Source organism: Oryctolagus cuniculus, chromosome 4 (genome assembly GCF_051225735.1).
Source record: "Oryctolagus cuniculus isolate XC-2025 breed Fujian yellow rabbit chromosome 4, ASM5122573v1, whole genome shotgun sequence".
Classification (NCBI taxonomy): domain Eukaryota; kingdom Metazoa; phylum Chordata; class Mammalia; order Lagomorpha; family Leporidae; genus Oryctolagus; species Oryctolagus cuniculus.
This window is the reverse complement of record NC_142870.1, coordinates 60,744,645-60,758,249: the sequence shown is the minus strand read 5'-3', so window position 1 is coordinate 60,758,249 and position 13,605 is coordinate 60,744,645. Positions and strand designations below refer to the sequence as shown.

At 38.0% G+C, this 13,605-nt stretch overlaps 1 protein-coding gene across 14 annotated transcripts in view; it reads left to right on the top strand.

The window, feature by feature from the left end:
- The window catches only part of CBLB (Cbl proto-oncogene B), a 234,226-nt gene that overhangs the window by 99,266 nt on the left and 121,355 nt on the right, over positions 1–13,605 (top strand). For all 14 annotated transcript variants that reach the window (XM_089330699.1, XM_070072025.2, XM_002716724.6 and 11 more), the window contains one exon: positions 7,362–7,508. In XM_089330699.1, the coding sequence (XP_089186825.1) occupies positions 7,362–7,508 (147 nt within the window). The remainder of the gene's footprint in view (positions 1–7,361; positions 7,509–13,605) is intronic.

Below are 13,605 nucleotides of genomic sequence, written 5' to 3'. Positions count from 1 at the left end.
ATTTTTAGAACTGAGGAACCTGATTCAGGGAGGTTTGTATTTGTTTTAATCGTTCAAGCAATAGAAGCAAGAATATGAATCCGGTACTATGAAAGTTTAGGACCAAGACATTTATTAAGTAGAATAGATTTTGAATATCTCATGGAAACTTCTCAAAAGAGACTGATTGCATTTGGGCTGGGGTTGTGCTGCAGCAGGTTAGGCTGCCACTTGCAATGCCTGCGTCCATACGGGCACTGGTTGGCATCCTAGCTGCCCCACTTCAGTTCAGCTCCCTGCTAATGTACCTGGGAAGGCAACAGAAGATGACCTGAGTACTTGGGCCCCTGTTACCCATGTGGGAGACCCAAATGGAGTTCCAGTCTCCTGGTTTTGGACTGGACCATCCCCAGCTGTTGTAGCCGGTTTGGGGAGTGAACCAGCAGATGAAAGCTCTCCCTCTTCTTCTCTCTCTATTCTCTCTCTCCCTGTTACTCTGCCTTTTAAAAAATCTTTTTAAAAATATTATATTTGATATTATAAGTATATAATTTTATTTTTGAATTAAATTTAAATAAAGCATTTATAAATTGTTCATGTAAAATGGTTTATTTTGGGGCAAGCATTTGGCATGATGGTTAAGCTGCTTTTTGAAACTCCTGCGTCTCATATCAGAGTGCTTGGATTCAAGTCCTGGTGCCACTTCTGAATCCAGCTTCTTGCTAATGTGTCCTGGGAGCCAGCAGGTGATGACTCAAGTAGTTGGGTCCCTGTCATCCATATGAGAGACCTGGATTGAGTTCTGGCTCCTGGGTTTGATCTGGCCCAGGGATGGCTGTTGTGGCCATTTTGGGAATGAACCAGTGGATGGGAGATCTCTCTTTGTCTGTCTCTTTGTCTCTCTCCCTGCCTTTCAAATACATCAGTGTAAGTAAATCTATTTGTTTTAGAAAGAGAATATATTTGCCCAGTGTGCAGTATCTTTATTCTGAGGAATAGCCTTCTCTTAGGCCTTTGTAGATATTCAAGAGAATTCTAAGAGATTAAAAAATGCCCAAATCTCTCTCCCTGTCAGAATTTTGGGTTTGGGCTCCTTAACTATGTTAATGTTGATTGTTCTTTAGCAAAAAAAAAAAAAAAAAAAGAGAGAGAGAAAAAGGCAAAACCTTCCTTTTGTTGCTTATTTCAGTGCAGTTTATTTATTTATTTTTTTTGGACCAAGTTTACTAATAAATTCTCTCTCTCTCTCTCTTTCTCTCTCTTTTTTTTTTTTTTTGACAGGCAGAGTGGACAGTGAGAGAGAGAGACAGAGAGAAAGGTCTTCCTTTGCTGTTGGTTCACCCTCCAATGGCCGCCGCGGCCAGCGCGCTGTGGCCTGCGCACCGCGCTGATCCCATGGCAGGAGCCAGGTACTTATCCTGGTTTCCTATGGAGTGCAGGGCCCAAGCACTTGGGCCATCCTCCACTGCACTCCCTGGCCACAGCAGAGAGTTGGCCTGTAAGAGGGGCAACTGGGACAGAATCTGGCGCCCTGACCAGGACTAGAACCCGGTGTGCCAGCGCTGCAAGGTGGAGGATTAGCCTAGTGAGCCGCGGCGCCGGCTTAGGCTTAAATTCTCTTTTAAGTGTGTAGTTCAGTTTCTAAGAAATAAAATAGAGTAGGTTGAAAAACTGTACTGTGGCCTGCGGTTCAGGTTAGATTATTTCTGCACACAATACTGATGTCTCATGACTTGGGGATAGACCCCAAATCATTACTGGTATTTGCAATTTTAGCATCTGCGTGTCACTCCCCTTACAGTATTGTAAATTTCAAAGCATTTGGGCAGGAGTAATGCGTGAGGATCCAGTTCCCTCCCTCCCTCCCTCCCTCCCTTCCTTCCTTCCAAAAAAAAAAAAAGGCTCTCAGGACCCATCTTCATCATAGTCACCATTCCCAAAAGGGAGAAATGAAAGGCAAGACTTACATCAGCCTAGCCTCCTTACTTAATTTAGGAATCAGGGTAATCCCAGGGTCAAAAACAGTGTGAAGTAACTCTAAACCCATCTTGGAAGTACTATTAGAAGTAATAGTGGAAATTGCTCTTTAACTGAATGGGAGTCTCATTTTCAGAGCTGTTTTATATTTTCTTTGCCTTGCCTTTCTTTTTATGCTGAATTTGCTTTACCTTATAAGGAAGAAGAAGACCAGGTTCTAGCTTTTAAATGTGAGAATTGAATTAATAACTTGGATAAAAATGAATTCTCATTTCCTCTACCAAAAGCATTATATTCTTAGAAACTTTGGTCCTCACAGAAACAAAGTATTACTTGAAATTTTTTACTAATTCAACATTTAACCCATTTTATTTTCTGCTTGATTTATGACACCACTTTTAGTGAATGGAGAAACTGCAAGGGCTACATGCAATCTAATTAAGTTACATTCTTTACCTCCTGCATTTAGTGGAGGTACAGTTCAAATCTTCATATACATTTCATTCATTTTTCAAATTTAATTCATCAAATCACAATGCAATAATGAGGGTGCACTGTCACCACCACAGTTTATTGTAATGACTTCTCTATGTCCTTTGCTGCCATACTATGTGATGAGTTCACTAAGGGTACGATTGTGTCACCCTCCATCAAAATTTATATGCCTCCAGAGTCCTTTAAGTGTTAGCTGTAGAAACAAAGTGCAAGGACTTGCTGAGAAACAGTGACGCTCCATCATGGTAACAATTGTGGTGCTATTGCACTCCAGTTCAGTCCCTTCAATATATGAATTGTTGCAAAATTCTATGCAAATTTAATTGAAATTACATTTATAAGATTATTGAGTCTTTGTGGGAAAACATTTCTTTAGTTACTTTGAGGTAGAGAAGTTTTAGTGACAGAAACATTCTTAATTAGTAATCATCAAATCATTCGTTATACTGTAGTCATTTTTGCTTTTAGCATGATGGAAAATCAGAACAGAAAATTGGCTAAGTATGGAATATTGCATAATAAGAAGTAGCTTTTCATCTACACATGAGATTTATAATTGTCTTTTTTTTCTGCTAACATCTGTATGGTTGGAGGTGATTATATTCTTGGACTTACATATATTCAAAATTGGAGATTATTTTTGTAAAATGGATGTCTAAGATTGCATAGTAGAGTGGAGAATTAAAGAAAACACATACTGTATACCAAAATATAATAAACAAAAATCATGGAATCATATAAAAACCTTATTTGCTATGATATAAATTTAACTGCTACCAGATAGGATTACCTGTCAGTTGTCTACCTTGGTGTGGATTGCAATCAGTAAGTCAGTCTTTTAAATAATGAGTTTCCAAAATGGTCATTTATAATATATGTGTGGAGGGTGTGTGCACATGCACATCTACACATGTGTATACATATAAAATAAATGTATCATAAATAGAAATATGTATTCTGGTATATATAAATAGGGCAACACGAAATTAATGCATTCAACTATTTTTCACCACATGAGTTTATTTTAAGACTAAAGGTAGGCCGGCGCCGTGGCTCACTAGGCTAATCCTCCGCCTTGCGGCGCCGGCACACCGGGTTCTAGTCCCGGTCGGGGCGCCGGATTCTGTCCTGGTTGCCCCTCTTCCAGGCCAGCTCTCTGCTGTGGCCAGGGAGTGCAGTGGAGGATGGCCCAAGTACTTGGGCCCTGCACCCCATGGGAGACCAGGATAAGTACCTGGCTCCTGCCATCGGATCAGCGCGGTGCGCCCGCCGCTGTGCGCTGGCCGCGGCGGCCATTGGAGGGTGAACCAACAGCAAAGGAAGACCTTTCTCTCTGTCTCTCTCTCTCACTGTCCACTCTGCCTGTCAAAAAAAAAAAAAATTAAAAAAAAAAGACTAAAGGCAAATATATTTTTCCGTTGTCTTATTTTATGGTAAAAGTAAAATAAAAATGTGGTCCATATACAGGAATAAGAAAATGGACCTGTATATACATGTTATGATCAATCAGTGATCAGTTTTATTGATACTAGTGAATATTAGAGATACCAGACTATCATTATAAAATGTTACTGATTCTATTTTAATGTTTACTGTTTCCATGGCCAGTGGGTCAGATGTCCAAGATGGATAACGATTGGTTTTATGCTTCAGACTTTAGAACTAACAAGTAAAAATGAAAAACATTTGGATATGATTAAAGAGCAAAGAAACAAGGGGATGAAGAGAAACCAATTCAGAAAATAAGGAACAGTTGGTTTGCCCTAATTACAGCCATTTTGATTTTTCTTTTTTTTTTTTCTGTATGTGTCAATTGGAAGTTTGGTAGAAAGTTAACCCATTAGCCTAATTACAAAAATATATTCATTGCAAATTTTCTAGGGGGACTTTATCTTTTCCTGAAACTCAAATCTTAAATTCAGTTACAGTTTGTATTGGCCGTAAGTCTTTCCTTTGATGTAGTATAGCAGTTTGCTTTTCGTTTCTTAAGGCTGACAAACTGATAGCAACCATCATTTAGATAAGTATGTGTTGACATGAATAAAAAAATCATGTCAATGTCAAAGTCAAAGACTGAATTGATTAACAAGTTTTATACTTGGATTAGGTTCAGTTGTGCAAAGTGAAGCTGAATCTAAAGAAAAAAAGATGGATCATTTATGTATCACTATCATGAACTTGCAGAATGTCTTTACAGATAACACTAAAGTAAGGCCTAAACTTTGACCACCTTTTTATCAGATCTTCTTATATAATACAAATTATAGAAATAGGTAATACTTTTGTTTTCATAGTGGAGATGAATTGACAGGGATTAAGAATATTTCAAACTTTATTACTTTCTCTTTGGTTTTTGCTTTTCCCATGTTTTTATCATTTATCCTGTATTCATCTTATGTTGTAAGTTACATGTTTTGTTTATAAATGTGTTAGAAAAAAATGACTCCCATGATTTTATTGACAAGTGCATATCACATGTCTGTTTGATACCAAACATCCCCCCTTATTATTTGAAAGATTTGAGTCATTAAATGTAGATCTAAGAGTAAAAATGGGAAAAAGAATCATAATTTCAAATAACAAATGACTGCTTACACATTATATTGTTGCACAGGTTGCAGATTTCCTCTATGTTAACTTTCTTGTATATTTTCTTTGAGTCTTACAGTACTTGCTTTCCTCCTACTCCTCAACACACACCAAAAATAGCTGAATCTTCAGAATGGCAGTATATATTAGAGGAATTTCCAAATGTCCATGAAACAATGTGATTAAAATATGATGTGCATTTTTTAAAAGATGTTATTTATTTGTTTGAGAGGTAGAGTTACAGAAAGAGAGAGGGAGAGACAGAAAGAAGGTCTTCCATCCAGTGGAGCTTCTCTCGGGTCTCCTACGTGGGTGCAGGGGCCCAAGTGCTGCGGCCATCTTCCACTGCTTTCCCAGGCCGTAGTGGAGAGCTGGATCAGAAGAGCAGCCTGGACCAAAACTGGCACCCATTTGGGATGCGGGTGCCACAGGCAGAAGATTAACCCTACTGTGCCACAAGGCTAGCCCATCCTATATTTTCCAGGAACTTTTTGAAGTCCTCTTGTCTATGTACTTACTGAATTCTGATGGTTCTTAGGAACAAGAAGGTCAATTTAAAACTGAAGCAAGGTCAATTTAAAACTGAAAAGTTCTTCAAACATTTTGTATTACAATTGTTCCTTTAATTTCTAGCATTCACAGTTCTGAGTTGATTAACGTGAGGAATGTTGTAAACTTAAGAAATAGTAGGAAAGATAGTATTGCAAGTGATTGTATCATTTGAAGGATGATTTAAATTATGTCAGAATCCCCAGAACTTAGCTTGAAAATTCAGAGTGACCCCTGTGTTTCCTTCAATTCTGAATTATTTTTCTCATGTCGCTATACCTTTTTTCTCTAAAACAGGAATTCTTCATGCCCTTAGTCTTTTTAATCCATTTTGGCTGCCTGTTCATTTTAGCAGTACCTCCTAATGAGGGGATCATGTTAGAATTGCACTAGGAACTTATAAAATGAATTATAATCAAATAAATAAAATAAAATGAAATAAATACACACATTTTTAGAACCTGTCATCAGAAAATCTGATACATTAGGTAGAAGTAGCAAATGTACTTCACAAAACTTTAATCATTGCTTGATATACTACTTTATGCCACATCCTAACCACATTTTTTCATTGTCTCCAGTAATTTTTTTAAAGATTTTTTTATTTATTTGAATGAGTTACAGAGAGGCAGAAGCAGAGAGAGAGAGAAAGGTCTTTCATCTGCTGATTTACTCCCTAAATGACTGCAATGGCCAGAGATGAGCTGATCTGAAACCAGGAACCAGGAACTTCTTCCTGATCTCCCACACTGGTTCAGGGGCCTAAGCACTTGGGCTATCTTCCACTGCTTCCCCAGGCTATAGCAGAGAGCTGGATTGGAAGTGGAGTAGCTGGGACTCGAACCATCACCCATAAGGGATGCCAGCAATGCAGGCTGGGGTTTTAACCTGCTGTACCACAGTGCCGGCCCCTTCAGTCAGTCTTAATACCCTATGCTTGTTCTCACTATGCCAAGCATAGATATCCAAGTAATTTGTTGTATTCCATACTATTTACTTTTGTATATGCTATTCCTAAAATACCTTTCTAATCTCTTGTTTTTCTCTTTCTTTTCACTCTACATCTTTTATCTGTCAAAAGATATCTCTTCGTGGATTTTCCTCTAATGGCAAATCTTTCCTTACTTCCCTAGGTGGAAATAGTTATTTTGCCTTTTGTGTTTAGCATTTATATTTCATTATGATTTTTCAAATGTCTTCCATCTTTTCCATTAACCTATGAGCTCAGTGAAATCACCTGGTATATCTTGTTCATGTTTATATCAAATTAATACATAAATGAATAATAAAGTGTGAAGAAATGTAAATTGATATGTGCACACTTTTTATATTCAAAAAGCAGGATGGGGAGAGAGGGAGAAGGAGAAGAAGGAGATGGTGAGGGAGGGAAAAGAAGAAGGAGGAAGAGTGGTAGAGGTAGAGGGAGAGCACTCCCACTCACTGGTGTACTCCTCAAATAACTGCAATGGCTGGAACGAGGGCTGGTGAAGCCAAGAGCTGGGAACTCAGTCCAGATCTCTCATGCGGGTGGCAGGAGCTCAATTATGTGAGTCATCACCTGTTGCTTCCCAGGGTTGGCATTGGCAGGAAGCTGGAATTGGGGGATGGAGCAGAGAATTGAACCCAGACACTCCAGTGTGGCATTTGGCATCTTAATGATTAGACTAAACACCTGCATGTGCACATACTTAATTTTGTCTTAGTATAGATTCTCATTAAAACTTACCTGCAAATGTATTTATTTTTCTCTTCCTTTTTTCCCATTTCTACAGACGAAATCTCACAAAACTATCGCTTATCTTCAGTCACATGCTTGCAGAAATCAAGGCAATCTTTCCCAATGGTCAGTTCCAGGGAGATAACTTCCGTATCACCAAAGCAGATGCTGCTGAATTCTGGAGAAAGTTCTTTGGAGACAAGTAAGTAAAAATTGTTCATATAGGTTGGATCCGTCTTCAAGTATGATGTTGTCTAGCCTTTAGCTGGACATTCACTAGAGTGTTTTGAGAGTGAATTTGAGTGTTTTTGTTAAGTATGTTGTTTGTTAGTTTTTCTGGTATAGCCCCCAAAAGTATGCCTCAGTGATATTTTAAGTGTTTTTACTTATTTAAAAGACAGAGTGACAGAAAGAGGGAGGGAATATGGGAAGGAAGAAAGGTTGGATTGATTTTACATCTCTTGGTCCACTCCCCAAGTGGCTGCTACAGCCAGTTCTAGGGCAGGAGGAAATTAGGAGCCAAAAACTCCATCCTAGTCTCCCACATAAATGTTGGGGCAGCAAGCACTTGGGCCATCTGCTGCTGCTTTCTCACGAGCATTAGCAGGTTGCTGGATCAGAAACAGCACTTGGTCCTCAAACCAGCACTGAATTATGGGATGCCAGCATTAAGCAGCAGCTTAACCTACTGTGCTACACAGTAGCCCCTGGAATTATTTTTTATTATTGAAAAGTAATTATCAGATCTCATGAGGTTACTTCATAAAATTCATGGAAAATAGTATTAAAAGTTACTTATTGGGGCCAACACTGTGGTGTATTAGGCTAAGCCTCTGCCTGAGGCATCAGCATGGTTCATGGTCTTGCTTCTCCTCTTCCAATCCAGATCTCTGCTAATGGCCTGGGAAAGCAGTGGAGGGTGGCCCAAGTCCTTGGGCCTCTGTGCCCTTGTGGGAGACCTGGAGGAAGCTTGTGATTTCTGTCTTCAGATCTGCCCAACTGTGGCTATTGCAGCCATTTGGGGAGAACTAGTGGCTAGGAAATCTTTCTCTCTCTCTCCCTCTCTCTATCTGTAACTCTACCTCTGAATAAGTAAATGAAATAAAAAAAATTACTTATTTTAATGCAGAAAAACTTTTGAAACCCATACATAGTTTTCTATGATACACATTTTCTGTGAACTTTCAGAAGACCCCTGTATGGCATTTTGTATTTTATGACTATTTATTGAGGTTGTTTGCTCTAAGAAGCAGAGTTACATAGAGTCTGTATATATGAGAGGCCCATAACTATTTATAACATAGTGCACACATAAGGCATATATAAAAATAAGAGGATGAAGGGAGCAAATACTTCAAAAATTAAATACGTAAGCTTCTGGCAGTTCAGTGCAGGGAAAAGTTACTTCACAATTAACAACAACCAGAGACTGCTCTATAAAAGAGACAGTATGTGAGCTTGCCTAAGATCTGAAACTAACAAGGCAGAAGGGCCTCACGCCCTGATCCAGCATTTCCTTGTCTTATTGCATAGAAAGTACATATATCTGTGAACAAGATACAGAGATAATGTTATTATAGTGTTATATTATATCACACTGCAGCAGGGTAAAGATGTTTTCCATTCAGTGCTTCCTACCTAGAAGCATGTTCTGGTGAGCTTGTAGGTAATTGGGCTTGGATGACTAAAGTTAGCATAATGTATATACAACTTGGAACACTTTTGTTGGGAATCTCTAAGTAAGATGACCAAGAGCTGACCATTACGAAGCAACTGATTTCCCCAATAATATTGTAGGATTCCTTTAGTGAGAAAGCATACTTAGCATGTCATTGAAAATAGGTGAAAACCCTGGCAGTGAGTAGTAAGAGGAAGACTGATGGCTTTCACATAAATTACTGTATCACTTTGCCTATAAAATTGTATATTTATCCCATAACTGATAAAATTATTCATATAAGATATTGCTATACAATTTTTATGGCTTTAGTGTTATGACACTAGTGACCTATAACATTGTTTTCTCTTTTTTTTCTTTCCAAAACTCCCTATTTGTAGCTTCCATTACAATTAGAAATACTTAACGTGGAGCAATGTACATTTGATCAAATGCATATTTTTACTTAAGAAATATTAAAGCCTGTTTCCCACTTCTTATACTAAAATATAGTCTGTATTACCTTTAGACACTAATGGAGAAAATACTATTATTTCCATTAATATGGGCATTCTCTATTTTGGAAATCTAGCCATTTCTTTTTTTACTAATTTTATTTTTATTTATTTATTTGATAGGTAGAGTTACAGACAGTGAGAGAGAGAGAGACAGAGAGAAAGGTCTTCCTTCCGTTGGTTCACCCCCCAAATGGCCGCTATAGGTGGTGCTGTGCCAATCCAAAGCAGGAGCCAGGTGCTTCCTCCCGTTCTTCCATGCGGTTGCAGGGGCCCAAGCACTTGGGCCATCCTCCACTGCCCTCCCGGGCCACAGCAGAGGGCTGGACTGGAAGAGGAGCAACTGAGACTAGAACCCTGCACCCATATGGGATGCTGGTGCCGCAGGCGGAGGATTAACCAAGTGAGCCACAGCACCGGCCCTGAAATCTAGCCATTTCTAATGTTGCATTCACAAATGAGGAATTTTAAAAAAGTGTATCTTTATCTGAAAGAGAGTGACAGCCAGGAATATGCTTGTTATTTGTGAATGGTAGAGAGCAGGAAGGGCTGACTGGATTCCAGGAGTAAGAACAGATAAGGTTTCCTGTAGTTACAGCTCCTGTGTTAACACTCTATGCTTTACGCAGACAGCTGGTAGCCTATAAGTTACGTTTTCTCTTAAAAGTACAAGAAAATATATAGAAGCAATTACTTGTGACATTTGTTTATAAAACTGATTACTTGTTATAGAACCAGTAAAACCATGGAAAGGTTACCCACATGTTTTTAAACAGAGGAGTTTACTCTGCTGATGTCTTTAGCCACAGAGAATTAAACATCTGAGACGTCGTTATTTCCCTTTATTTGTAACCACAGATATCATGGGAGTGAAATTTCTGTTCAGCTGCTGCATGAGGGAAATCACTCTTATAACAGATGGAAGACTTTTAAAATATTGATTAGATATTAACTCTACCTCACAAATCCTCTTACCTTTGTCTTCTGTTTTCCCTGCCTGGAGACAGCCACTTAATTTCATCATTAACATTTTTGTTTGGGGACTTTTAGCCAAATTTCTAGCTCCTTCTGGAACTTACATATATTTTCTAGAATCATCCATGTAAGTGGTTTCTTTTCTAGGTTATTGTGGAGACCCTATGTTCTCCATGGGTTTTCATCTTGTAGTTTCACAATATTTTATTTAGTGAATGTACAAATGAATGAATGGTATAACCTTTTAAAGGGGTGAATTCTTTTATTTTCCTTATACTCTAATATTCATTTGTATTTCCCCATAACTTCATTCTTGTATAGAAGCATTCCTCTCCTTTATCTTATTCATTTCGGCCATGTAACAGCCTTTTCATTTAACCTAACCAGTGCCTTTGAACTTGAGAACAGCATCATTTGCAGTAGTAGAACCATTAAGAATTTGCTTCTAAAAATACCCAGACGTATTATGATTTTGTAATGCAGCATTTAGCTTAAACAGTTTGATTGTGACTTTTCAAAAATAACCAAGTGAACATGAACAAATTATTAAGGTTGAATTAATGTTGAAGGAAGCTATTCTTCACGTTAAGGCAATTTAAGGATTCAGAGGTTATAGAAACAGACAACAGAGAAATATGTTTAGGAATTATAGGCCTAATACTTTATTTCTTTGTCTCCGAACCTTTTGGAAGTCATGGCAGGACTGACCTCTGCTCAGACCCCAAGAGATTTTTCACTGCTTGAGGCCCAAGGGGATCAGTAACACCAGATTTGTAATGGCAGCTGGTTGGAAAAGCCTGCATTTGTTAAGTTTTTATTCAAATTCATTTAATATTTTTAATTGTTCAGTCCCATTTTTGCTTTCTTGATTGGTTGACTAGAAGATGGTAGAAATACACAAGGTAAGAAAGATGATGTTATTGAATAAATGTCTCTGAGTTCTGCCAAATGAAATAATACCAAACTAAATCTTCACTCTCTGAAGTTCTACTTTATAATTCAGAAGCTGTAAGCATAATGCAGTCCTTGAAGGGGGGGGGGGGGGGCGGGGAGGTAGGAACGTTATTGGGATTGGACTCTGGGTGGCAGTCAGGTTGCAGTTCCCAGGCTGCCCTTGCTAAGTACTACTTGACTTTGAGACTTAGGCATACATTTCCAAACAAATTATAATTCAGGAAGAACCCTGGATTCTGACTCCTTTTTTAAATTCATTTTCTCTTTTTCTCGTCACATTTACTTTAGTTCAAGTTTTTTTTTTCAAGTTCAGACTCCTCCCTGGATTACTAAAGCAGCCTTTTGATTGGTCTATTTTCAAGAACACCATATCGAATTGTTCTACTTAGTGATATCTCTGAAAAGAAAGAAAATCATTCCAATCATCTGTTTCAGGTGCTTCCATGAATATTAATTCTGGTTCAACTAAAATCCCATTAGCATGACAAGTTTTAGGAACTGTTTTTTTTTCTAGCTTCATTTCTATACTCTGCTTATCTGTGAAGAAACAAACTACTCAACATTCTCCTCATATTTCCTGATGCACTTCCCTTTATCCGCAGCTCTGCATCTTTGTTTCCCTAGATCACACCTCCTACGTGGGTATCCTGTCACCCATGGCCTACCCAGTGTTGCCACTTGGAAAGCTTTCCTTGACTAGTATCATCCAAAATAGACATCCCTACTCTGTGCTGCCGGGTACCTGGGCCCACATCCGTCAAGCTAGCTTGCAGTGAATTACTAACGTGTTTGCATTTCCTAGTTGAGAGTTTTCCAATAGATGATAGAGATTCTTCGAAAGCAGAGACTGTGTCTTACTATCTTAGTTTTTCAGAGCCTGGCACACTTCCTGGAATGTGTAGGCAATAATCAGTGTTAACATTCTGTATGAATAATTGGATGAATGAATGCTATTTATTCTATGTTCTCAATTTGCAATGGCTTTATCATCTATAAATTGATCTTCTTAAAAAATCATCTGTTTGTTTGCTTCTATTCCCTAAATGTCTGTCTTTCCTCTTCTTTTTCTCTGTTATCCCAGAATTTTGATACCTTTCTTTAAGTCTAGTTCAGAATTACCTTTTTCTGTTTTTTTTTTTTTTTTCAGTTACATGTGAAGGGACTTCTAAAAATTTATGGAAAAATAGAATTTAAAGTTAATGTGAATTTAAAGTTTTACATGAACTCTGAAGCCACATCATACATCCTTCCATTTGGTCCACTTTAAATACTCCATTCTTTGTGTTCCTGTTCTGTTTTAGATGTATGTATATTATTGGATGTCTGTTTACTATGTAGGTCCATCCTGCTCCATTTGGAGAGTTCCTGATGAGTCTTTATCCAACACAGACACATTTATTAGAGTCAGAAATATAAATTTGTATTTCAGATTTATGTGTCAAACTATGTTCAGTACTTTCACGAATACCAGCTCCCTTTTCCAGCTTCAAATTATTATTAAATGAGTTCTTTGGGGGGAATGTATATATTACAATTTTTTTCAGATTTGTTTATTTGAAGGTCAGAATTACAGAAAGGGAGAAAGAGGGGGGAAGGGGAGAGAGAGAGAGAGAGAGAGAGAGAGAGAGAGACTGAGACTTGCAGGAACTACTGTAAAGTTTGATTCTAATGACTTGAGAAATAGAGCAATGTGCCTGAGCCTGTGTATGTGAGATAAAGAGACAGAGCTTGCTTTCTTGCCTGATTGGGAGGCAGTATGTTTAGGGCCAGGCATGCAGGCTCTGGGGCCAGAATGTCTGCACACATTCTGGCTGCAAAAGTTACCAGCTTTTAACCTGGGAAAACTACTTGATTTCTCCATTCATGTGTTTTCTTATTTATAAAATGTGGATGCCAATAATGGTACCTACTATCAAGTACTGTTGGGAAGGCTAAAACAGCTAAAACTGAATGGCATGTCATAAGCGTTCTGTTGTAGAACAACCACCCAATGTGAACCTTTAAACTTGTTCTAAATGGCATGAGCATAATGATCAATTATTTAATTCTACAATGAATGTAATATTAACTGTATGATGGAAGTTCCATACTTTGAGATCTAAAAGCCAGAAAAATAAGTATTCTAGTATTATCTCTTTTCCTTTATACAACTGGATGAAGATAAATAATAAATTGTCTTGCTTACTGGGGAAACAAAT